Source organism: Lolium perenne, chromosome 2 (assembly GCF_019359855.2).
Source record: "Lolium perenne isolate Kyuss_39 chromosome 2, Kyuss_2.0, whole genome shotgun sequence".
Taxonomy (NCBI): domain Eukaryota; kingdom Viridiplantae; phylum Streptophyta; class Magnoliopsida; order Poales; family Poaceae; genus Lolium; species Lolium perenne.
In genome coordinates this window covers 299,304,269-299,331,179 of record NC_067245.2, presented here as the reverse complement: position 1 = coordinate 299,331,179, position 26,911 = coordinate 299,304,269, and the positions used below count along the sequence as shown (strand labels likewise).

Below are 26,911 nucleotides of genomic sequence, written 5' to 3'. Positions count from 1 at the left end.
GGCGGCGACCGTGCGGGGTGGAGGTGGCGACCGTGCGGGGTGGAGAGAAAGGTGAGAATAGGGAGGGAGGGTGAGACCCGCAGCGCGATTTTTTCTTTTTCTTTTCCATCGCACTCGGTTCCACCTCGTTCGGCCGATTTGGGCGGACGGGTGCGTTCCGCATCTCTGGCGAATATTCGCTTTCGTGGAATCACTCCATTCCATCCTATACCAGAACCGAACGCGAGGATGGCGTCCAGGAATGGAACCGTGACATCCCGTTCCAGCAAATTCTGCAACCGAACACACCCTAAGGGAAGCTCATCCGAACGGAACCAAGAAGTTAAGCGTGCTGAGGTTGGAGTAGTGTGAGGATGGGTGACCGACTGGAAAGTTTAACCATGATTGTAATTTGACCTAAGATTAAGTGTACTTAGAGTTAAAAGTGTATGGGTGAAAGATAAACAAGTAAAAAAAAGAAATGTTGTAAAAAAATTAAAATTTGAAATTTTTTAAAACTCTATAAAAAAGTATTATTTTTCGAATTTTTTTTTGAATTTTTTTTGGAAAAAAGGAAATTCGAATTTGTAAATAACGCCGAGGGCCGGGCTACGTCGACGGCAATATTGTCTATGCCGAGGGACCTAAACGCCGACGCCATACGCCGAGGGCCAGGCGTGGCTACACCGAGGGCAGCTGGCCGTCGGCGCATGCGTCCATTCCTGTAGTGAATAGCCGCAACAACGCGCGGGAAATCACCTAGTTTCTATGTGTTTTCTATTCCTGCATCTATAATACCTAAATAGGAGCAACCCACTAAATGAATTCTCTTAGCATGCAAGCTGTCCACGTCACATGATCTCACTTTTCCCGTCCGTTTCAGTACACGTCACCTGAACGTTACAGCCACGTCAGTTCGATTAGCTTCGTCTCCGTATCAATTCACGTACACCCGATAAGCAGCCCAATCGTTCTGAAAGCAGCCCATTCCCCCAGTCGTTGTGTTCAAAAACTGAAAGCAGCCCATTCCCATAAGCCCACAATCAGCCCTGTACTTCCTCTTTGCATTTAACTGTTTGTCTTCTCCACGGTAGCATAGAGTCCGCATCAATTCCCCATCTAACACAGCCATTGAAGATTTCAGTTTCCTCTCCCAATGAACCTCCTGACGGTACACATGCTTCCTCTTCCCACGAATCTCCGTTCGAATCGGAAACGGATGGAGGAATGCGACGAGTTCCCGCACATCCCCCTTTTAAATTCGTGCTCCACCATCCCCTGTATTCTTTATCGTCATTCCCCACTGCAGACGGGGTTCTTCCAAGGAGCAAACCTGCCGCTGGTGAGCAGCACCCTCCCAATCTCTCTATACTGCCTATTTCCTCAACTTTACATCAACCATGTCTTTCATCTGGGTTTCATCCCACGAGTACTGCTGGTAAACTGCATAGGCAATTCCTACCTACAGGGTTCATCCACATCCTTCCATGCTACATACGCACCTAACTTCATCCCTTATTTCTTAATTTAGTTTTTTTTTTCATGCAAAGGCCTCCATGTTTTACATCACTTACCTGTATTACATCACTTAACTGTACTGTATTTCTACCTTTTAACGTGCAGGACGTCTTTCCCGCCGAACAGTGTGTTTTAACCCTTCATCGCTGCATACACATGCTCGCCGAAAGATAGGTACGTTATTCACAGATTTTACAATTTACAATTTATAATTACAGATCTTCTCTTCAGAAGCAATCCAGACAACAACACTGTGGCAAACAACAACGAGGAGCAACAGTCAAGCCAATCTTCATAAGGCATATCATAGGTACTTCTTACAAATAGTATAGAACTTAATATATTTCTAACAAATTTAATATTTTATTCCGAGATAAGTTGTTTGCCAATGGTTCCTTGCATCAAATACGATTCTTACCATTCTACTTACAATTCATGCAGAACATATAGGAGTATGCGACCAATAAGTGAAGAAGCTTTTCATCCTACGACAACATAATATTTCCTGACCCGCAAAAAAAAAAACATAATATTTCCTGGACTGATAATAGGCAATAACGGCAGTGATCAACTTATGTTCTGCCTGAGAAACATCCACATACCAAACAACTGTTGCAAACTATAGCTATGTCCTCCACTGCATCCACATGTACCTGCATGGATATTATTAATGAACCCGACTTTCAGTTTTGCTTTCAGCGCTTTCAAGTTTCCACTGATCAATTTTGTGTATATTGACCTCGCCTGCATTTTTTCTTATTATTTCATATGTCTTGCCACCAGACCACCATATCTTTGCGATGCTTAACTGTCCTTATTTACCCATTGTTATTGTACAAAAAAAATAAATCACACACGCATAAACAAATTAAATATTTGTCTGTTTCTATTAACTTTCAGCGTTACTACCATTCGTGAGTTTCCGCACATTCATTACACAAGTACATGGAAGCTATTGCAAAATTGAAGAAAGCTGAAAAAGAACCAACATGTATAACTTTCAAAAGCACCACAAGGCTTCCCGAGGTTCACCGACTTAAGGCTGAAAATTACATCATTGAGTACATGAAGCAAGGAACCCCGCATGTCTAGATTGTCATCAACGAATAAGGCACCCACCACATCAAGTCCAAATAAACTTTTCGCACTATCATACTATTTATATTCAATAAATAGTTCGTTAAGATAATATTGTAAAATATCAAATAAATTAAGTACCAACTATTTCCATTTTTACATCTCATATCTCATATCGAAGCATTAGTTTTGTTGCTTCATTTATACCCGCAATTCTAAGGTTAGTTTTAAAACCAAATATTATCCAAATATATTTCCAACAAGTCCCGCAGCAAAGCGCGGGGAATCATCTAGTGTTTACAATCCTGCGAACCAAAGAGGCAAGGATGTTTTTTACATCTTATCTGGCGGGGGAAGGTGCATATATTCAATGTTCATAAAATCAACTGCGGTTCTTTACAAAAGAAAATAGCAGCAAACACATGTGAATTGCCGTACAAAAATTCTATGCTTCCTGATGTTCGGACATCACGAAAAACTGTGGCTACGGTCGCGACACGCGCGGCAAGAAAACAAGCATCGTTACTCTGTCTCAGGCCGGTGACGATCGGATCATACGTCGCGCCTAAACGTGATCCTTTTGCCTAATCGTGATCATCGCAGGATCGCATTAGGCACGACTACATTACGTGCCAGACGGCGGATGGACCAGGACGGATTAATTCGAACTTTCAAAGGAGCCTGATCGACCTATCAACGGCAGCAATGATATGTCTCTACTTTTTTCTAGTACATGTGGATACCTCTCTACTCAGCCTACTAATTGACTGAGACTCGTCCTGATCTTGCGATCCGCATGGGCATGGCACCTTTTCGCCATGATTGCCCGGAAAGCGTCAGTGGCCACAAGGTCATCCTAATCAACCACTAATCTGCATTAGTTAACGAAAAAGTTGCAGTTAAAAATACACAGAGAAATTTAAAATGATAGGCCGAGAGAGCTACAACAGGTGAAGTGCAGGAGCACAGCAGAATGATTCGACGCGTCTGAACTTGAACTTGGCTCTATGTCTCTGGACTTGGTATGCGTTCCAACCGCTCCTTCATTCTATCCAATCACCAGAGACTAGAATAAATAATAACAGTCGCCATCAGAATCATACTGTATACGGTATACTACTGGCTAGGTAGTACTGCCGAATAATTCTAGATTAAGAGATCATTGCAAATAGATTAAGGAAAACAAGGTACAACTTGAAGATTCCCGGTAGTAGAGACATTTTTCAATGAACGGCCCCGTGTCGTCTGACATACAGTTCATTGCCATCTACCTGTCTGTATTCATATCCACTCCTTCCACCTTGTCGTTGGAGCCACAGCCACTGAGCTGCGATATATAAGGGCAACGCAAGCCGTATCGAGGCATCCCCATCCACACCACAACGCCCAGTATACATAGCTCACCCTTGCACTACTAGCTGCTCATAAACCATGGAGAATATAGCATCGCACACTTCGTGCATCAGCCAGCCGGCGTCCGTGTCGACCGGCGAGAGCAGCTGGGCGATGCACGTCGCGGGCCTTTTGGCGTCGTCAGCGCACAGCCACCAGGAGACGGATCGTCAGGGAGGGGGAGTCTCTGAGAGTAGCTTCTCCTCTGGCTTCTCTTCCTCCTTCGATTCCTTGGGCGACGACTCTTTCTTCACGTCGGACATGGTGTGCTCTGACGAAGACGACGATGATTATTCTTTGCAGGACACTGCTTGTTCCTCCGCAGCTGGCCCTAAGGTCTGGAAGAAAGGAATTCTGTGCTTAGTTCTATTTTTTTTTTTGCGAATTATGTGCTTAGTTCTAGCTTGCTTTATAAATAGCATTACAAATATAGCCTTTCTCTAGGTCTAACATGATTATGGTTTTGTTGTAACAGCTAGCCAGCATGCATATGTCTATGAAGTCCATGGTAACCATGGATGCAAAAGAGATGAACAATTCCCAGCTGGTATGTTCGTGAACAGTCCCATGTCATGTCTTAACATCTTTATTGAGTTGTTAATTGTATGTTCTACGTTTTCCTTACAAATTGCGTCTTCTTGAAACGTTGCAGGCCAAGTATTTTCTCGAGGCGGATACGCGGCAGCAGTTGACTGCGATGGCTCAAGAAATGATCAGCGCTGGAAAAAGCAATGAGAAGCAGCTGTATGAGTGTAATGATCTGAGGAAGAAAGGGCTTTGTTTGGTCCCTCTATCAATGTTGATAGACTACATAGGGTGATTAAGAAGTTGATTCAGTTATGTAGTATGATAGTTCGTACATCCCTCTCTTGTCCGATCGAGCTAGCTGTGTTATGATAAAACTAGATGCCAAAGAGTTGAAGGATGTAGAAGTGGGACATGTGGGATACGTGACATTGTCTTTACTTGACTTTCATTCAAGACTCTAGACTTTCTTTTTCCGTCTTAATAAATCTGGATTTGATTATCCCACTTTCACATCCCTATGAACTTCCCACCACTAGAAAGAGCCACCTCACCAAGTGCATTTTATTGGGCACTAGGAAATCCATGACATTGCCGAATGACAAGGTAAAAAGGCTCGGAACAAAAATAAAATACTCGGCACATACGCGGTTGGGGGCGTGACTTTTGGCAAGGCAGTAGGCAAACATAAAACACTCAACAACATACTCGGACACGTGTTCATCTTAATTAGGCTTGATAGTGAACGAATGGCAGGATCCACATTGCCCAGTGTTTAAAAAAAATAGTAAATGTATAATTATATTTTGATGAGCATACTTTTGAATTTTTATTTTATTTATTCAACTAAAACAAATATTTATACTTTTCTAGAGCTCTTTAACTCGGGAAACGAAATAATAATTAAACTTATCAGGAATCAAACTTTTTGCTACAGAGCCATATTTTTATTATATGCATGATCTTAACATAAATAGTAATATGCAAATTTACTTGCCCCTGATAAAGTGCCCATTTTTTTTCATTTTCTAAGTTACAAAAACAGAGTTGTCAAGAAAGTGAGATAATATAGTGAGAAAATACACCTTTCTATTTCATGCTCAAAGTAGACCATATTGGATAGCCAGTTACCAAACATTAAGAAATTTATAACTTTTCTAGCTACTTTTAGCCATATAAATGAATTTCGATCGATTTCTCGAGAGTATATAAAATTTGAACTACAAGTGAGTTCTAGTTTGATCCTAGAAATTACCAAAACCCATTTTAATATCTGAATAGTTATGCCAAACAAAATGATTCACACCCATGCTTTAAATAGTTGTGCCAAAAAATGACCCGATTATATATAAAAAACCATATAAAGTAAAAAAAAGAAAAATTCAAAATGCAATCCTTTGGCATGTAATCCTTTTAGGTGTACTAACTTCTAGGAAAAACTCCCTACAAACTTCCTCTGTAAAAAATACCTTGACAAAATAGACTATAATGTGTGAAAATTCATAAACTTCAAGCCAAAGGGCAAAGGTCATTGACATATACATGGAATTATTCATGATAATGTGATCATATTTGACACATAGGTGCATTTTAGCATGCCCATTAATAGTGCCAAAAGAGTTTCCAACTTTAGTTTGATCTCTATTTCATTTTCTAAATGCAAAAAGTGGTTTTTTAATACATCAAGTGTGAAGAAATATGCTGCAAAATGACATGTCACAAATTTTTACACAAAGTATAGAAAATATTGGATGTTCAATTACCTAATATCAAGAATTTTCTCTCTCTTTCTATCTAATTTCGCCCATTCAAATGAATTTCGGTTGATTTCCCAAAATTAATTCAATTTTGAACTACAAATGTGTTCTAGTTTGCGCGTATTTTTTCAGAAATATTTTTAGGATATCCAAGTAGGATTCTATGCAATTTACACATGTTGTGTTGAATGATTCAGGCCTTACTATGAGTATCGGTAATTTTGACCCCTTACGAAAATAATCAAAGCAAAGGAAGAAAAGGTTAACAATGCAATTCCACCTTCCATCAGGCGTGAAGATAAACACGAGAGATGCTAAAGCAATTTATCACCTCTCAAAAGGAATTGGACAAAGAATTTGAATGTAAATTCGCTAAGTTGGATGGTATATACTTAACAAGTATGATGATTTAACTAATGAATTTTATTATATTGAAACTTTATTATATTAAAAATAATTAATTTTATTATATTAAAAATAATGCATTAAAAGAACCTAAGAGATATATACTATGAAAACACTGATGTACCTGAAAGGCACCATGCCTCCCTGACTGACGCGCATATCCCATTGGCGAAGTGGATGTTGCAGTTTTGTGAACGGATGGAGCAATAAAAAAGTACATATTAGAAAAACCAATAACCACGTAAAATTTCACTAACTGAAGTTGAAATGAAAATATTAAAGGGTTCAAGCTGCTCTATCTAGCTTGCGTTTGTGAGGCTGACTAGACAATGGAGGAGCTTTTATTTGAAACGGGCAAAAAAACTTTTGTCTTATATTGATATAGGAGAAGCAAACAAGGTGATGGCCAGCGCCATAAAAACAAAAAAGATCAGGGAGGAAGGGAAGGACTGGATCCTCGCCAGCGCTAAGAACTTGGCGGACAATGGAGGAGCTATGTGTAGCTTGGGTAGGGGGTGCTAGATTTTGGTAAAATGTCCTCTATTTGGCTCATTTGCTTATGCCAGCACCCAATAGTGGCCCAACATGTCTCCCTACAATAAATTGGCCCAAGCTTTGCTGCATCGTCTTAAAGTAGGCAGATATATTGATATAGGAGAAGCATACATAGAGATGATTAAGACCATGTACAAAGGAAAACGAATTTGCCGTCTTGTAATTTCCGCAAGATGCTTAAAACCAGCCATAACCGAATTGTTTTCCCTCGTATTTTATTGTCTGGAGGGAAACGCCAAAATCGAAGGCATTCAGAATTTATTGTTGAAGAGTTTTGAGTTCCTTTCCTTTCCAGATTTTACAAGCGAGCAAAATGACTGTAGTTATGAACACCTTAGGAACGAGCTAAAAGTGGCAGCAATGGCATACCAGCATGGTTTGGCGGCCCGTTGTTATGAACATGGCGTGAGGCTAAATCATACTCCCTCTTTTCCATAATTCCCGTCGAGTTCTATGAAAGTATTATGTACTAGAGAGAGTAGTCATCTCCGGAAGGCACCTTTTGTTGCTAGACTAGACATATTGCCATATAAGTACGTTGCTACATGTCTAGACTTACTATAGCAGTGCATTTGTGCATGCATGTATGGTGGATCATGGTCAGGGTACTCCAAAGAATCTCCAATGATCTGGACAGTTCATTGTGGTGGATGCGTGTTCATGTATTATGTATGCTTTTTTTATAAAACATGTCCTGGAAATGCACACATTTGACGCATCACAAGATTGCCAAAGGCACGTTCGGTGGGTCACATCACCAAGTCCTGGCTGGGGAAACGAAAATAGATTTATTGGTTGCTTGGGATTCCTAGCACTGGTTTTAAAAGCACCCTTGGCCAGGCCCCAAGGAACGTTCGAATCGGCCGTTTTCATGAAGTCAACCCTGTTCTCAGCTCGATCTGTGCGCTCTGGCGATGCAAGGTTTTGCACGTACCTTGGTTCCACGCACTCTCCCTTAGAGACTTTCACCCACTCTCTTCTAATCAACAAAAGTATGCATGCTCCGATTCAATATAAGTTATACATGAAAAGGATGGGTGTTGGTGGTATGAGTCCATTGTGACAATAGGTTTTGAGTTTTGTTAGCTACAAGCCTACAACTCATAAATGTTGTGTTCATGTTTAGAGTTTTTTGAGAGAATTTTGTGAAATTCTCCGCAGACGGTCGACCTTGTAAGGAGTAGCTTCATCTCATCATTGCACACAACTCTCGTGTTGTAAGTTTTTCATTTCGACGGAACGTAAACAGATAGATAAAAATTTGCTAGTATATTTTAACTCGAGCGTATGTGGGAGTTCATTTGGGTGTATTGTAACGTGTTTCTCAACGACTCACTTGTCCTCTTGATCATATTTTTCATCACAGTGTTGGTTGTTTTAATGGTGGTAACCGTCGTGTGGCCAATGTCGTCGTCGACACCATGGTGGTATTTGCGTGCATCATCATGGTAGGCATTGTGTCTGGCTTCGTGAACGGTGATATGGTGGTAGGTGAGAGGTGGTAATCCATGGTGGTAGCCACCCTCATCGTCCTTGGCGGCATAATTGTATTTGCGCGCATTGTCGTGGTAGGCCTGGTGCCCGACTTACATGATGATGGTAGGTGAGAGGTGGTAATTTATGCATGGTCTTAGCCATTCTGGCGGCATGGTGATATTTTCACGCGCCGTCGTGGTATGTCTTGTGTTCGGTTTTGTAGATGCGCCGTGGTGATGGTATGGTAAGTGGAGATACTGTCACCATCTATGGAAAAGATGAGGTTAAAGCATGGCATGCGAGCAATCAAACGTATTAAGACTTGAATATGGCGCCCTCACACACACTATAAATTCCAGAAACAAACAAATCAAACTGACCCGGCCAGAGGTTAATTGGCCGTTGGAGAGGGAAGTCAGAGACACACACCTCGCGCTCCGCTATATAGCTGTTGTGTACGTATAGTTTTTTTCTTCTAAAGCTCATGTGTACGGTATTGGGGCTGCTTACGTGCCTCTGTCCATATGGTTGCTCTGTTTGTCAGTCAGTCAGTTAATAATTCTAGCTAATCGGTGATACGCGCTAAGGATGGCCAGTAGATAGCAGCCACGGTGGCTCCACGACAAGTGGGCTCGAGGCCTAGCTCTGGATTGGTTGCTGTAAAGAACGATGCCATCAATAATATGTGTGCCCACATGTACGTTCAGAAATATCCACCATGTTTCATACGTACGTACTTAATTTGCAAAAAAAGAAAGCCATGGCATGTACTTAGTCCGTACTCCGTAGGTATATGTACGTGGTAGCTGTTGATCCACAAGGCCCACGATGCGGTCACCCGGCGAGCCACGTACATAGCCCTGCCTTCAAGCCACTCTAGACCGGATCATCATCTTTCTTCTCCGCCGTGCCACACTCGATTGGACCATCACATATGTAAATGTTGACGCACCGTTCTGATCTCGGCCGCACAATCCTCCTTTGACCACATAGCCTAGCCAGGGGCGGAGCTAGAGAAAAGAATAGCATGGTGCACAACAACATCAAGTATTCAAGTTAGGGTGAAATGAGACTTGTGTACGCTTGTTTAAAAGCTGGTCCATGACTCTAATACATGTGCACCGTACAAGGCCTATGTAGCTCCGCCTCTGTCTTCGGCGCATCACACACGACCACCACACTACCCCGCACCCGTGCGTTCATTTGCTTCCTTCCTCCAATGAGATACGGAACAACAAAGTGACATGAGTACATTATACTGTCCATCTAGTGCCCGACTCAGCTAGACCGCCAGCCACCTGCCCGTGGCAAAATCAAGTGTGAGTCACCTCTAGCCCTCTGCCGTTGTGAATGGGTGCAACACCTTGTTATCACCAGATTTTGGTCAAATCAGGAGGTGGGCCGTAAGGGAGATGGGCTTGGAAGATTACACATGGAAGATCTCTGAAGAGGCCTTGCACGAAGAGTTTGGGCTAGATTGCCCGTGTATCTTTAATTATAGTAGATTGCATCGTAGATTAAAAGTTAGAGTTTGTCTCGTGCACGGTGGGGATTATTCCCACGATAGAAAGTCCCCTGGACTATAAATATGTATCTAGGGTTTGTGAAATAAACAACAACCAACGTTCAACCAAACAAATCAATCTCGGCGCATCGCCAACTCCTTCGTCTCGAGGGTTTCTACCGGTAAGCACCATGCTGCCTAGATCGCATCTTGCGATCTAGGCAGCACAAGCTTTATGTTGTTCATGCGTTGCTCGTACTGAAGCCTTTTTGATGGCGAGCAACGTAGTTATCATAGATGTGTTAGGGTTAGCATTGTTCTTCGTTTAAACATGCTGTCGTAGTGCAACCCTTGCATATCTAGCCGCCCTTACACCTATCTTAGGTGTAGGGGCGGCACCCCGCTTGATCATTATTTAGTAGATCCGATCCGTTACGGTTGCTCCTTGTTCATCAAGGATTAGTTTAATATCTGCAATAGTTAGGCCTTACAAAGGGCGGGAGGATCCAGCGGCACGTAGGGTGTCGTTTGCTAGTCCTAGACAGGATGTTCCGGGGATCAACCTCGTGTTGGTTTTTAGGCCTTGTCTAGGATCGGCTTACGATCACCGTGCGTGGCCGCGAGGCCCAATCCTGAGTAGGATGATCCGATTATGCGGTGAAAACCCTAAATCGTCGTAGATCTCATTAGCTTTATCTTGATCAAGCAGGACCACCATATATTCGTGCACCTCGTACGAATCATGGGTGGATCGGCTCCTTGAGCCGATTCACAGGATAACCTGAGAGCCGATCGAGGCTCGTATTTAATTTTTACGTGAATTCCATGCAGAAACTAAGCGAGGCATCTCCATCACCTTCCTGACCAGGTATAGGTCAGGTGGCACGCCCTTGCATCAGCATCGGACGTGTGTACCAGAGGCTTTGCGGGCCGTCGCTCGGAGGGACCTCGGCCAGCCGCAGCCCTAGGTTGTTCCCGGCTCTACGGTGTTGCCCGTCGCTGCCCGCCGGTGGGTTTTGACCGCAACACATTCTGGCACGCCCGGTGGGACAAGCTTCTACATCAACCACATCGCCATCTACATCTGAGATGGCGGACGGCACGCCAGTCACGTACGAGGATCTGACCGACGAGCTCAAGAAGAAGTATGACGAGATCAAAGTCATCCTCGAAGCCGACCTCGTCGGCTCTTTCCACAGAACCCGTTCACATGGCATCAGGTGGAAGGGGTTCTCGCCTAATGGTGCGCTCGATGGGATAGACCTCTCTGCCCCGTCGGAAGAACGCACCAGGTCCCTGCGGCAGGAGATCAACTACTTGGTGGCTCACTCGCTACACCGCCACTCGAGAACCCGGTAAACACGTTGGAGCGTGTCGCTCTTCGCGTGATCCAGGAGATCATGAGGCACCGCACTCGCCGTCGGGACCAGCTCTCGGGACGCATCAAGGAGAGTTGCCACTCCAGTCCCGTCCACCGCTGCCATTTGCGTTGGCGGCACCGAAATGCCGACTTCACCGGCATTCGTCGTCTACAAGATCGGTGGTGACCCTAGTGATCGCCAGTTCTTGCTTGAGGCGCCTAAGGAGATCCCTCACGGGTACACGTGCACGTATGTGCCGGTTGCGGTAATCGGGCGCTCACAAACCGTGCCACAACATCGTGACTTCGGGAAAACAGAGGGACGTCGACAATGCATCTTGAGAAGCGTACGTGGCTAACTAAGTACGCCACCCCGACGAACCTCCGCAGCTCAGCTCCTGCAGCTTGGCTCGTAGCTGGAAAAGCAAACATGGCTGGCTAAGTACGCCACCCCGGCGAATCTTCGTAGTTCAACTCCTGCAGCCAAGACAATGGATCAGATTAGTACCATATTGAGAGACCAGTTTAGCATGGTGCCGAAAAGGAGGGCAATCGGCTATTCCAAGCCGTACCCCGACGACTACGAAATGATCCCGCTACCACCTAAATATCGGCTCCCTGATTTCTCCAAATTCAGTGGATCAGATGGTTCCAGCTCCATCGAGCACGTAGGCCGATATTTGGCACAACTAGGACCGGCCTCAGTGTCGGATCAACTACGCGTGAGGCTCTTCTCACAGTCCCTCACGGGATCGGCTTTCGGGTGGTACACCTCGTTGCCACCAGACTCCATCCGGACTTGGAAGCAGTTGGAAGAGCAGTTACATATGCGTACCATTCGAAGGCTTCCGAGTCCGGCATTGCCGATCTAGCACAATTACGTCGAAGCGTGGAGAAACCGTGACGAGAATACATCCAGCGCTTCAGAATCTTAGGAACCGATGTTATTCGGTTCGTATAATCTGAAAAGGAAGCAATCGAGTTGGCGGTAGCGGGCCTTGCAACACCGCTCAAGGACATGGCCTCCCAAGCGAGACTACCCCTCACCGGCGCACATGGTTCGTAAGCGTCGGCATATGAACAGCGCCACCCGGACCCGTACTGCAGGACAAATTCAAGCGTGCGATAGTCCTGGTCGAGGCGGAAGGAAGACGAAGTTTCGCGGAGATCAAGAGGTAGCAAGTGGCTGAATGGACTCGGGGGAACCCCCGTGTCCTGCAAATGGGTAAAGCCACCAGGCCCGCCCAGGGGGTTTGATTTTGACGTGACCAAAACTGAGCAAATCTTCGACCTCCTGCTCAAGAAGAAGCAGTTGACGATTCCTGAAGGTCTCAAATTCCCCACGGTACAAGAGCTGAACGGAAAGCCATACTGCAAATGGCATAACTCGCTCTCCCATGCCACTAACGACTGCAGGGTGTGGCGTCAGCACATCCAAGCGGCGATAGAAAAGGGGCGTCTGATTTTCAACCAGTACGCCATGAAGGTCGACACCCAACCCTTCCCCGCCGTTAACATGGTGGAATGCACGTACCCTGAAGGTTGCCAGCCAGGGTCCTCGTTCAGCATCAACATGGTAGGACCTAGGCACCACTCTGGCAAAGATGGAGACGAGGGCAGCTGCTCTCGTAGCAAGGACACAGAGGAGGCCGCTCCACGCGATCGGCTCCGTCATGATGGCAAGCGCTACGTCACAGAGGGAGAAGTGAAGAACATAAGATATCAGCGACCCCTCTCTGATCACCTCCTCAACAAGTATGTGAGTCAGTATGACCAACGCCGACGATCCAGCGATGATGATGAAAGAGATCGTCTGGCTAGAGAAACCAGAAGACATCGTCGGCACAATCACGATGAGGAGGAGCACGAGCGCCGTGCCAAAGGAGAATCAAGGGAGCAAGACGACAACGACAGGCACTGGGACTGCCCCTTCTTCAGACACTGCTGGGATTCAGGAATGAGCCGATTGCCAACAATCGGCAATTGCCCAGAATGCAACCAGAAGAAGAAGGAGGCAGCCAACGTGTCCGTGTTCAAGCGCTTAGGGCCTCTCCCGCCACAAAGCAAACGCGCTGAGTCCCCTCGATAGGGAAGATCTCGAGGATTCAGAAGACGAGGAAGAAGAAGAAGACAGGTACCACCGACCAAGGTGGTGCCCTGATGGACTCAGCCGTTCACAAAAGCGCAGGGTTCAGCGATTGCGCGGCCTGGAGGAAGCCGAAAGGTTATACTTGCATACGCTAAGGAAGGCACGACCTGATCTGGCTGTGAAAGTTCAGCGAACCCTGGACGAAGAGGGTCGTCCACGGAGAATGGAGTGGCGTCCCAAGCAAAGGAGAGCCGATGATGAAACATCGGCTGGTACAAACATGGTGCTCGTCCTTCCGACGGAGCTTAGTGCTCCACGATTACACGATGCACTCAAGGTGGACGACAGCAAGCGCATCAACATGATAAAGTCAGAGGTTGGGCTGGTTTTGTCCACCAGCCTGACCGAGTAGCAAGAACAAACCGATGAGCAAACAGGGCGAGGCTGATCCTTGTGATCGGCCCCAAAAATTATGAAGGAGCATTACAGAACCTTCAGTCAGCACTTCAATTGATATGGAGGCCGATTCCAGCAATCGGCCAAAATTATTTTCACCACATGTTCTGCTTGTGTTCAACATCGATCTACTGGGCAGCGGCCACGTCGGCGGATGAAAGTCAGCACGAATCCTCGCGGAGCCGACGTGCAAGTACAGTGCCTTGGCTAACCACAAAGCCGATATCTGCAGTCACCTGGCAGATTCGGCTCGGGGGGCATATAGTCGGATGAACATGTGCAGATAAACATGTGTAAACATGTGTGCAGTGAAACATTGGGGGCCGGTTAGGAAAAATTGGCCAGTAAAAAAAATTTTTTTTACAGCCGATGCAAGGGCATCGACTTTAGAATTAAGAAGCGAAGCCGGTGCGCAGCCATCGACTCTAGTACAGTTACACAAGACCAAGACCTACTGGAATGTGCTCAAGGTTCACATTTTCGCCAAGATGGTTTTCAGTTTGGTGTTTCATTTACAACATCGGCGTTCAGTGGAAGAAAGCCGATCAATGACCTGTGCATCCTCGCCGGTATTCTCGCCTTGATTAAGGCTCGGGGGGCAGCTAACTTGGTAGATGTTCTGTTTTGGGAGCCGATTGGAGTCGCATCGACTGACCCTGCATCGTGATCTTCTCTGAAAGCAGTTCAGGTGTTGCAAAAGAAAACTGCTAAAGCTACGGAGAGGAACCGGAAGAGGAGGCCGTCGGCTTTACAGGTTTTGGACCGTCCTGTTGCTGCAAGAAAAGGAAAGGGACTGGATTCTCAAAATAGCCGATGAGTAGTCATCGGCTAAGGGATTGTGAAAAATTATGGTCAGATATCAAATCACAGCCTGAATTTGAGGAGTGCTTGACTGGCGGTCTAATCGACATTTGAGCCCGGCTTCACGGGCGTCCAAAGGAAAAGGAATCCGATACGTTGCTATCGGTCTTGGTATGACTAGCGGAAGGAGTGAAATTAGATTAATTGAAAGATGAATTGAAAGAACAATTTTCATTAATTCAAAGGAGCGGCTTTACAAGAAAGAGCCGATGGCTCTCAAAAGAGGGATCTGGTGCCTAGTGCACTGCTACTACTAGTCCTACTCTACTAGTCGTCGCTGTCCTCATCGTCGCCGTCGTCGAGGTCGTCGGCGCTGCTCCCAGGAAGCTCCTCGTCGCTGCTACCCCAGCCCTTGGCCGGAGCTTCGTCTTCCTCGTCATCATCATCATCCTCGCTGTCCGCCCAGGAGCGGAAGCGCTTGGTCGGCGGATACCCGATGGAGGAGGAGGATTCATCCTCCTCCTCTTCCTCCTCGTCATCATCATCGTCTTCGCTGTCCGCCCAAGCGCGGAATCGCTTGGCCGGCAGAAGCTTAGCGAAGGAAGAGGGGCCACCCTCCTCTTTTTCTTCCTCTTCCTCTACTTCTTCCCCCTTCCCATCGGGGGAGGTGGGTTTCGCCCAAGGATGGAGGTCGTCTTCACTTTCGCTTATCAGCTCCCCATCGATGAGGAACTTGAGGTCCTCTTCCCCATCGGTCAGAGGCAGGTCGCCCTCTGGCGCATGATCGGAGTTCCACTCCGGCTCGCTCGAGGAGAAGGACTGGAGGGAGAGGCCGGAGGAGACAGAGGAAGAGGAAGACATCGCTACAGGGGAAGAGGGTTTTTTGGTGCCGATGGCTGGAACAGAGGAAGGGGATAAAGAGGGCTAATCGATCGGCACAGTTAAATAATGAGAAGCCTGGTGGAAATTTAATGCCATTGCAGTTTCCGAGGAAGTGATGCCAAAGCTATCGAATTTTGCAGAGAAGCTGGAAAGACAGGGCATCATGATGAAGAATACTGCGACAGGTCTGCTCTGCCACGACATGACCCTTCGAAGGAAAAACGGAGTGGTTTTGAAATTATCATTGCCAAAACCAGGGGGGCATGTGTTATCACCAGATTTTGGTCAAATCAGGAGGTGGGCTGTAAGGAGATGGGCTTGGAAGATTACACGTGGAAGATCTCTGAAGCGGCCTTGCACGAAAAGTTTGGGCTAGATTGCCCGTGTATCTTTAATTATAGTAGATTGCATCGTAGATTAAAAGTTAGAGTTTGTCTCGTGCACGGTGGGGATTATTCCCACGATAGAAAGTCCCCTGGACTATAAATATGTATCTAGGGTTTGTGAAATAAACAACAACCAACGTTCAACCAAACAAATCAATCTCGGCGCATCGCCAACTCCTTCGTCTCGAGGGTTTCTACCGGTAAGCACCATGCTGCCTAGATCGCATCTTGCGATCTAGGCAGCACAAGCTTTATGTTGTTCATGCGTTGCTCGTACTGAAGCCTTTTTGATGGTGAGCAACGTAGTTATCATAGATGTGTTAGGGTTAGCATTGTTCTTCGTTTAAACATGCTGTCGTAGTGCAACCCTTGCATATCTAGCCGCCCTTACACCTATCTTAGGTGTAGGGGCGGCACCCCGCTTGATCATTATTTAGTAGATCCGATCCGTTACGGTTGCTCCTTGTTCATCAAGGATTAGTTTAATATCTGCAATAGTTAGGCCTTACAAAGGGCGGGAGGATCCAGCGGCACGTAGGGTGTCGTTTGCTAGTCCTAGACAGGATGTTCCGGGGATCAACCTCGTGTTGGTTTTTAGGCCTTGTCTAGGATCGGCTTACGATCACCGTGCGTGGCCGCGAGGCCCAATCCTGAGTAGGATGATCCGATTATGCGGTGAAAACCCTAAATCGTCGTAGATCTCATTAGCTTTATCTTGATCAAGCAGGACCGCCATATATTCGTGCACCTCGTACGAATCATGGGTGGATCGGCTCCTTGAGCCGATTCACAGGATAACCTGAGAGCCGATCGAGGCTCGTATTTAATGTTTACGTGTATGCCATGCAGGAAACTAAGCGAGGCATCTCCATCACCTTCCTGACCAGGTATAGGTCAGGTGGCACGCCCTTGCATCAGCATCGGACGTGTGTACCAGAGGCTTTGCGGGCCGTCGCTCGGAGGGACCTCGGCCAGCCGCAGCCCTAGGTTGTTTCCGGCTCTACGGTGTTGCCCGTCGCTGCCCGCCGGTGGGTTTTGACCGCAACACACCTAGGTGCCATAACTGCAACAACACCAACAAGAACCTGACTTGTTTTATTTTCTGTGTGATCCCAACCTGAGATCGAGCACCATTACCGTTGCCAGAACATAACCACAGAAACAGGTTCAAAAGGAAACAAATACACGCCGTCTACTGCTAGCATCACCGAGCCAACAAGTTTTGGTGGAGGACTAGAGGTTAGCACCCAACTTGTTAGGGCAACTTACAAGATGTCGACTCAGCACGGGCCTAGAGGAAACTCCAAATAGGCTACGAAAATATGCTTGCTCCATCATTAGGGGTGTAAATGGATAGGATAATTTCCGCACAGAAACCGGCACCGAATCCGTTTTAAGGTATCCATATCTGATTTTGAAGGATCCGGCGGATAAGGATATCCGATTTCGAAGTGGTGCTCTAGATATGGTATAGGATATGGTATAGCAAATAGCATGCGGATATGGATTATCCAAAATTTAATTAGGATAATCCGAAGGTTTGAAACCGGATAATCCGATTTTTGCGTCTAGAGCAAAGGCAATTATTGAAAGGTTAATAGTTATTAAGTTACCAAATTTATTTGGCGAGCATGTTTATATCTAAATTTCTAACAATGCTTTAGTTTTAGCGCATTATGTCTCTTTCTTCTTAACTACACAAGACTAAAAGTTTAAATATCTATCAAAATTTGCAGGAACTATAACTATCTACCAATGAGAGCATATATCCGACTATTTTTGTTTCCGGTCCGAGTCTGCTCCATTTCCGATTCGAATCCGCACACCGATATATCCGTATTCGAATTCGAAACCGATCAATATCCGCTCCGTTCCGAATCCGAGAAAAATATATGATAGAGGATATGGTATGAGCAAAATCCGATCCAATCCGATCCGTTTACACCCCTATCCATCATCTTTTTGCCCTCGGCATTAGTCTGCGATGATGTAGCCTTTTGTGGATGTCAAGATTCAGAATGAATATAGTTTGACATTGGTGTTTAACTTAGCATGAAAATTTTATGAACGCAATAACTAACACAAAATTACAGATCCTTTTTCGCATGAGAATCACAAAAATATACTTGTAAAATCTGGAATAACGTCGGGAGTCAAAGTGGTACAAACTGAGAATGTGGTAATGATGCAGTGTATGTTATCCGCATGAAAATCATAGCTCAGAAATATTTGTATCGCTCGGAGTTCCTGCTACAATATCTGGCGTTTTCTAGGTGGGTGGTGCGCACTAGAGCACTAGAGCATGTGAACCTGCAAAATTTAGTTCGGAAATGTGTATATCGGACTATAATTCTAGAGCTTTTTCATGGATACACTAGTAGAAAAAGAAGCTTTGGTTCATAGCTGTTTGAAGATTTAGCACCGGATCGGCTACGAATTCAGACTAAAGGGTGCATTAGCACCGGTTGGAGAGGCTAGAGTTTTAGCACCGGTTCGTGCGAGACCTTTAGCATCGGTCCGTGTCACGAACCGGTGCTAAAGTGTTTCTGTCAGCCGTGAACCCTTTAGCACCGGTTCGTGTTACGAACCATGCTAAAGGCTCCCCACGCACCTCACCCCCTCCCCCTGGATCACTTTTTTAGCTCTGTAAAATAAAAAAGAAAATGATAGAAAATTTAAAAAATAAAATCTTTTGAAATTCCTGTATATTACGCAACCTACTATTAAGGAAAATTAACAAATTTAAATATTGACTTTTTTGCATAAAAAGTTTAGAAAAAGGTAAAATGACATTAACTTTTGCGTACGTCGTTGGGAAAAAGCGTATAATATATCAAAATGATAGTGAGGAAAAGTTACATCCGAATTCACCGGGTTTACCCGGTTAGCTAATTTTTATATTCTCAAAATTCCAAATGAAAATATGAAAGCAGGAAGATGTTAGTTTTTGCTAGAACTTTTGAATTTTATATTTTTTAAATTTTTAAAAAATTAAAATTAATAATTGCATCTGCATAAAGATTATTATTACTTTTAGCAAATTTTTAGATTTTAAAATTTTCAGGTTTTAGGTTTGTCAAAATAAAAATTAAAAATAATATAAATTAAAAAGTTAATGTTTATTTATGAATTCTAGATTATTACTACATCATTACTTTTGTCTATTAAAAGAATTATTTAAAATTCAAACAATAAAGAAATATGACATCGACCAACATGTTAATGGATTGATATCATTATACTAGTATCACATACATGCGCGCGAGGCATTTGAAAGCGGGACGAGAAGAAACTTAGAAGTTAAGCGTGCTAGTGCCGGAGTAGTGGGAGGATGGGTAACCGAGCGAAAAGTTTGACCACGAGTAAATAATTTGACTAGAGATAAGAGCAGGTCTAACAGACCCCTTAAAAGGGCCAAACCCGTATAATAACTGCCAAAATAAGGGGTTGGGCGCTACCCGGCCGTCTAGCAGACCCCGTAAAACCGGCCCCCGCGTCGATTTTTTACAGTTTTGGTTACGGGGCGGCTCTTCGCCCCTTACTTGTACGGGGCGGGAGGCTGAATACGGGGCCAACCCCTCATCCCATTTCACTAGGGCGCGCGGACATTTCAGGATTCCCAACCGTTTTCCTCGCGCCGCCGCCATAGCCACCCACGCGCCGCCGCTGAAAACAGAATATTCCGTAGGATTCTGTTTTACGGGGTGGGGATAAGGGGTCTGCTAGCTCGGACGAGTTTTCAGCTAGCGAAAAGTGAATACAGGGCCCTCTACTCGTGTTTTAAGGGGTAGAAAAATAAGGGGTCTGTTAGACATGCTCTAAGTGTAGTTAGAGATTAAACTTGTCAAATAACTAAAATATTAGAAATTCTGAAGAAAAAAAATATAAAAAAAGAGGGACTGGAAAATAATTTGAAAAAAATTGGATATAAAAAAGGCACCGGTAGCGGGGTTCTGCCGCGGTAGCGTTTTGGGACGTTTTCCTGCCGCGGCAAAAGGGGGGAGGGGAGCTTTAGCACCGGATGCTTAGTACCGTTTGGGCAACCGGTAAAAAAGCTCCTTACCAACCGGTGTTAAAGGCCCATTTTCCACTAGGTACTCCAACATGTGAACCTGCGAAAAAATGGATTTAGATATACGTCTATCCTTGTGACCTGTACAATACAGCAGAAGTGTCTTGCAACATTTTGATCCACCTTTAGTGTGTATTCTCGAGGAAAAATATCAAAATCAAGTTGCAAGAAATAGCAAAAGATTATTGCAGCCTATATATATACGCATACGCTCCAGCTAGCTAGCTAGGCATGTGCATATCAGTTGCAACCGATCGATCTAGCTTGTGGTATACTACACATGTGAACTAACTGTCATAGTCCATGCAACCGGCAACCACCATTGCCGAAGCTAGGTAAGCAATAAGCATGCTTATCTGAGTTAATCCCCACGAGATACATAAACTAACGTTTCCCAGGATATGGTCGCGACCTGCGCGGCATGAACGCCGACGGTTGATTTGCTTCGTACATGCGATATATCAGATCCTCTAATCCTTCGCGTAATCGCGATCGCTACAGGATCAGATTAAGCGCGATCGACGACCAACTCCATTGAACCCGTGACGTGCCCGACGGCCATTGGTTCAGGGGCAGCACACTTGCACCAGCATGATCACGATGAACTGTACCGTATCTCTCCTATGGCTCACTTTTTCGCCATTACTACTCAGGAAGTCAGTACTGAAGCTCCATTAATTTTCATCCATAGGAAACGTGACACAAATTTAGATATCGAGATAATACTCGTACTGATGATGTATCATTGGTCCTGACCACAAACGTACATTAGTTAACGAAAGATGCAGGCAAAAAATACACAGAGAAAAAGATAGCCATCAGATACCTATCGGCAGAGAGAAGCTACAGTAGGTGGAGTGTAGCTCTCCATGTATCATCAGCAAGCAAGCCGAGCCGGCTATGCATTCCAACTGCCGCCTCGGTCCCAATCACCAAAAGAATATACATATGATAGCCGATCGGTCGCAATGATCGATCGCAGAGAATACTAGCAGTGAAGAATAATTCTCGATTAAAGAGATCATTGCAGCATTAGAATAGAGGCCACAACGATAAGATTCCTGCAGCGCCACTTCTTTTAAACCGGGCGCCAGTGTCTGACAGACAGTTCATACCCATGTATACTTCTATTCCTATCCGCTCATTCTCGCCGAAGCCGGAGCTATATATACTGACAGCACGAGCCATACCGAGCATTCCGTCAAAACACAACACCTAGAGCCTTTCAGCACTGCTGCTATCCCGCGTCTGCTTATAGAAAGCTTGCGGATTTCTAGACATGGAGAACACAACATCACCACATTCTTCATGCGTCAGCCCGGCAGCAACCATGTCTGCCGGCGAGAGCAGCTGGGCGATGCACTTTGCCGACTTCCTGGCGTCATCAAACAACAGACAGGAGATGGATCATCAAGGGGGTGGAGCCTCTGAGAGTAGCTTCTCCTCTGGCTTCTCTTCCTCCTTTGATTCCTTGGGCGACGACGACGACTCGTTCATCACATCGGACTTGATGGACGAAGATGACGAAGATGATTCTTTGCAGGACACAGCTTGCTCTTCCGCAGCTGGCCCTAAGGTTGGTAATCAAAAACTTCCTCGAGTCAGCTATAGCTTGTTGAAATAACAGCAATATTTAGCATTTCTTCTAGGTATAACATGATTATGACTTTTCTTGTACAGGTAACCAACATGCATGATATGTGGATGAAGTCAATTCTAACGATGGATGCAAAAAAGATGGACACAACCCAGCTGGTATGTTTGCGAACATTTAGCTATCATATATTTCTCTCTTCAGATGTTAATTACGTGTCTCTTACAACAGCTTGTTCTTGAAATATTGCAGGCCAAGTACTTCCTTGATGCGGGTTCGAGGCAGCAGGCGACTGCTGGTGCGGCTCAAGAAGTGATCAGTGGTGGAAATAACAATGACAAACATCTGTACGAGTGTAGTGATCTGAGGAAGAAAGGGCTTTGTTTGGTCCCTCTCTCCATGTTGATAGATTACCTAGGATGATTACTGTTCATGTACTGCAAGAACTCTGGTTCAGTTATATATAATAGTTCATACATCACTCTCTTGTGTGACTGTGTCAGCTAAGAACACTACTTCCATCATGCCATCGAGCTGTCCAATCATACCATTAACTTATAAAAACAGCTATTCAACTATCGAGAAATAATAAACAAGCAGTAAGAAATATTCAAGTGGATGAGTGAGGCAAACTTTGTATATATGTAGCGTCAGTACTTTGTCTGTATACCAAAACATATTGAAGCTCAAGTTGAGACAAACCTTCGGTGCAATTTCGCCAGCCATATGCAAGTTCAAAATGGCGAATGTATACATACATTACCTCGGCAGGAATACTATTTAACGTGAATATATATGTAGCTTACCTCTGCAGAAAGCTTTGTCAAATTTCTACGCTGTGAACATTCTGCTGAAATGTTGGCACTTACCTTGGAATTAGTTGAAATTCCGTAGTGTGAGTTCCAGTGAGGCCAACTTTGTATATATATATATATAGCTTCAGTACTTTGTATGTATAATTTTTATTAAAGCTAAAGTTGATTTTAACATTCAATGCAGTTTATCAATGATGTGTAAGTTAAAAGACAACAATGCACCTCAACAGAGAAAGCTTTGTCAATTTTATATGCTGTGAACGTTCTGCTGAACTGCAGGCACTAGCCTAGGAATCAGTTTAAAATATCAGGTTACTACTAGCGTGAAATGAAATATGCAATCTACGTAATTCTCAAGCTTTCATCTAATAATCACTAATCTGTTGGCTCCTGAGCTTGCAATCTGAGATTGCTAATCACATGGTCAATATATTCCATTAATCTATGCACACGTCAGTGATGTGGTCACCAAGGTGAACTGTACAAGCAAGCTGTAATACTCAATGAAAACCAGAAGCTCATCTTTCTTTAATCACTACTCAGTAGAAAGTACCAAACGCCTGCATAATCAATCAGAATAAGCAGAAGTGGGTATCTCTGACCTTCTAAACGAAACTTACCAAATCAAACCAGTTCTTTAGTCTGATGGGAATAAGTTCAGTTCAGTAGTATATTTGCATGATACGGTCTTACGGAGGTTGCAGCTAGCAACATACTGCTCCAACAGCATAAGAAATTCCCATGTGCCGTCAGAAGCAGGCAGTTAGCATCCGGTGGACCTTCAGTACTAGACAATCCTAAGCACATTCCTTGGATTCCTCCTAATAAGTACACGGAATTAGCATTTTAAAGGACAGCAGTGTCCTAGGAATGTGATACCCATTCATCTAGTTATGGCTGGAAAAGTCACATTTATGTTGTTTAGTAATTCATGACATTTCGTCTGTTCCATGATACAGCTTTTGCGCTCCCAGGAAAGTCTCTTTGCAGAACGTACGGTGTATAAGTCTTAAACAATTACCACTTGGCAGGCCTGACTGTTATCCTTAATCCATCTTTAATATGCTGAAGTTTTCGATGACAACCTGGATATTGCAGACTGTAAAATGAGAATTGGTTGGAAAGTTCATATACGACAATGGATAACTTTTCAGACATCCATGAAAAGGACTGGATGGAAAGTGTCTTTTTCTCTATAAAAAGGCTCAACAATCTGAATCTGGTGGCACATTTGAGATATCCATAAGATGGGCAAAAAAGACAAAAGGAGATCCTTCTTTTTTCCACATAGTATTCAGAAAGAATTTCAAGGCTGAAAACATCTAGCCAAGAACAACTAGCAGTTTGGTGCCACATCATTATCAGGAAAAGTTGGATATGGAGAGCACAGAGCAGAATGAGATATCATACGCCAAGTGAGTACCGCTTACGGTAATTTGACATTGGGCAATTGGGATATAGTGAAGTAAGAGGATAAAAGAAGACCTATATACTGACAGTGCCGACCTGACATTTCAATGTCAAACTCCAACTCACCATCCATCAACAGCCAAAGCCGCACCTAAACCCCCATTGCTGTTAGTTAAAACGACAACAGGCCTAACTAATAGTCCAGAGGAACGTTGGTTATACCAGAGGCCAAACAAGAAACAGGACGCGGATTCAGCGAACACATGGCATCATCATCGCAGCAAGCAGAGCATCAGCATCAGCATCGGCATCAGCTGCGACAAGGAATGCATCACCGGCCCTGAAAGAGACAAGGAACTTACAGTAGGTTGGAACTGCAATTCAGGAATAACTAATATACAACAGCCCACCATCAGATGGAATCATCTGCTTCGTTTGAAAGAATCTACAATTTATCACCACTTGCGCAACTTGGTCTCTCCAGAAAGCTGCTGGTTGGCAGGAGACGGCGCCCATGCGGTGCCACACTGGCAACACGAGCAACCCTAGCACCGCTGGTCGGGAAATTCGCCGAGGGTTCGGGATCGGTTGGGTAGTAGAAATTATCCAAAACGCAACTTGCAATAGTCTTTCCAAATTTCTCGGTACGTTGGCAATCTTCTAGTACCACCACTGAACTGAGTCCACGAGTAATTCGATAAGTTGGTCGCGGATTTACATTTTACAGGTTGGTAAGTCTCACGAGAGTTTGTACAGTGCAGGCCCTAGAGGACTACGGGGGCAGGCGAAGAACGGAACGGGGGAAGAGGGGAGGAGAGCTTCGAGATGGAATCCACTTACGTAGATATGTGGCACAATTTTCCCGGCGACGGGGCGGAGATCCTCGGTGGGCGGCCGCCGACGGTGGCGCCGTTGCCTCGTCGCCGCTCCGCGGCAGGAACAGAAGAGCGAGACGAACTGAAAGGGGCCGCGTTTTGTTTCGTTGGGCCGACTCTTACGAAGGTCGAACGGGCAGATCCTGAATGATCTTTTATCCCTTTCAATGGGAAAAAAAGCCTATAGGTGCCCAGCCCATAAACGGTACCTGTAGTTGATTTTGGTCAGTTTTTTCGGTTTTTCTTCGGGGTTTTTTCTGGTCTATCTGGGTTTTTCGGACAGTTTTTTTTTAACTTTTTAAAAATCTGAACACTTCAAAAAAAAATTAAATTTCGTATATAAACGTTTTCCAGTTTTCAGCATTTTTATTCCAAATAATTTTTAAATTTCAACTTTTTTATACTCCCTCCGGTCCTAAATATAAGCCATATAGTGTTTTGAGAAAAATTCCATAATATAAGGTTTACTATGTTGCCCCACTTGTATGGAAAATATTTTTAGTGATTCGATTATGTTTTCTTAGCTTATGCAAAGTCTTCTATTAGCTCCCGTTAATTGCCTAGGGTTAATCCTAACCAAACAAGGTGTAATTTTTCCCAAAATTGTGTTTCTTAATTACCTCTACACTTCATACTTGGTCAAACTTTACGTTGTTTGATTTTTAGAAAACTTTATATGTACTACATTTTTCACATAGAGTGAGTACAGATGTGAGGATCAAAACCATTGAAACAATAAAATACTAAAAGAAGATCACTGGTATGACAGATGTCGAGGCATGCCAAGATGCATGTGAATAGCAAAAGCCCTACTATTTTGAACGAAGCACGTCAGAACAATGGTTTCATCATGGAAGCCAATTGCACTATACATACATTTTTTCCTTACATGTGAGGAACCCGCTGAAAGTGCATGGAGCCCCCATGTGTGGTTTTATTAATTGATGACAATCCCCATTGATTAATGTGTGCATTGAGTTATATTTGTAGGAGTGGTCCATAGTCAATGCTTGAACCATATGTTGGCTTCAAGGTTGGAATAAGAAGAAACTGATGAAGAATATCAAGTGTCAAGTATGTCTTCAAGATGAAGATGAAGTGAGCTTTCAAAGTTAACTTCAAGACATCAACATGATGAAGAAGGAAAAAATGAAGCGCAAGTCCAAGACGATTCAACTCGAAGAGATCATATGCTTAAAACTTGTCATCCATATGGTGATCATGGATATGTGAAGATGCACCGAAGAAGAAGCTCTCCCATAGTGGAGTATTGAGGATCAATTCGCATGACTTCATCAAGCAAACACAATCAAGAAAGGCATTCCATCTTGTTGCGGTCAAGACCGTCATCATCGAGCTCAAGTGGAATGCGCAAGATTATGGTTTGCTCTTGATAGGGTTTCTTTCTCACCGGTCTCATGATGTAGTTGGAGACCGATTTATAGTTTAGTTGCCGTACTATCAAGAGGGCTCTCGAGTGAGTAACTCGATCGTATCCTTCGGAGAGCTCAAACCTTTGCATCATTGTATCATATTTCTTGATTGTTATTTGGATCTTATTTATGTGATGTTTTAGAGCTTGTGCTTATTCTCATGACAAGCTCTAGTTCATCGAGAATGGTTTTTGCACGGGCAACTTGTTGCATTTTCGAGGTTGGAGGTTTTACCGGCATGTCTTTTTTAGATAGGTCAAATATTTCATCATTTATTTCTATCCTACCTTGTTGGACTTTGATGGTTCCCTGCATGATCTTGTAGAGCTTGTTCCTAGCTTCAAAACGAGCCCCAAGATCATCAAAATCAGAGTCCGGATGCTAAAGTTATGCCCGTTTCAGTTTGATGTTTCTGCCAGTTTTTTGGGGGGCGGATAATCCGGCCCGGATACAAAATAACCGGCCTGAGTCCAGTAACCCCGGACGCTCTGGTCCTTAGCCGATTTTCGAAGCCGGGGGGGGGGGGGGGGCGGATAATCCGGCCTGGGAG

General features: G+C 44.4%; 2 protein-coding genes and 1 long non-coding RNA gene across 3 annotated transcripts; all 3 read left to right on the top strand.

The window, feature by feature from the left end:
- The first annotated feature begins 1,079 nt into the window (after positions 1-1,079).
- On the top strand, positions 1,080-2,220 carry LOC127330657 (uncharacterized). The gene is made up of 3 exons (XR_007869381.1): positions 1,080-1,321; positions 1,603-1,807; positions 1,939-2,220. It is a non-coding gene; the product is annotated as an uncharacterized lncRNA (long non-coding RNA).
- Positions 2,221-3,929: 1,709 nt separating this feature from the next.
- Positions 3,930-4,998, top strand: LOC127330659 (uncharacterized). Its single transcript, XM_051356793.2, has 3 exons — positions 3,930-4,302; positions 4,442-4,513; positions 4,619-4,998. Exons 1-3 carry the CDS (start codon positions 4,006-4,008, stop codon positions 4,784-4,786), a joined length of 537 nt encoding a protein of 178 aa, XP_051212753.1. The 5' UTR covers positions 3,930-4,005; the 3' UTR covers positions 4,787-4,998.
- A 16,515-nt stretch (positions 4,999-21,513) lies between these two features.
- Positions 21,514-22,309, top strand: LOC127336049 (uncharacterized). Its single transcript, XM_051362808.2, has 3 exons — positions 21,514-21,810; positions 21,915-21,989; positions 22,081-22,309. Exons 1-3 carry the CDS (start codon positions 21,514-21,516, stop codon positions 22,249-22,251), a joined length of 543 nt encoding a protein of 180 aa, XP_051218768.1. The 3' UTR covers positions 22,252-22,309.
- Positions 22,310-26,911: the final 4,602 nt, after the last annotated feature.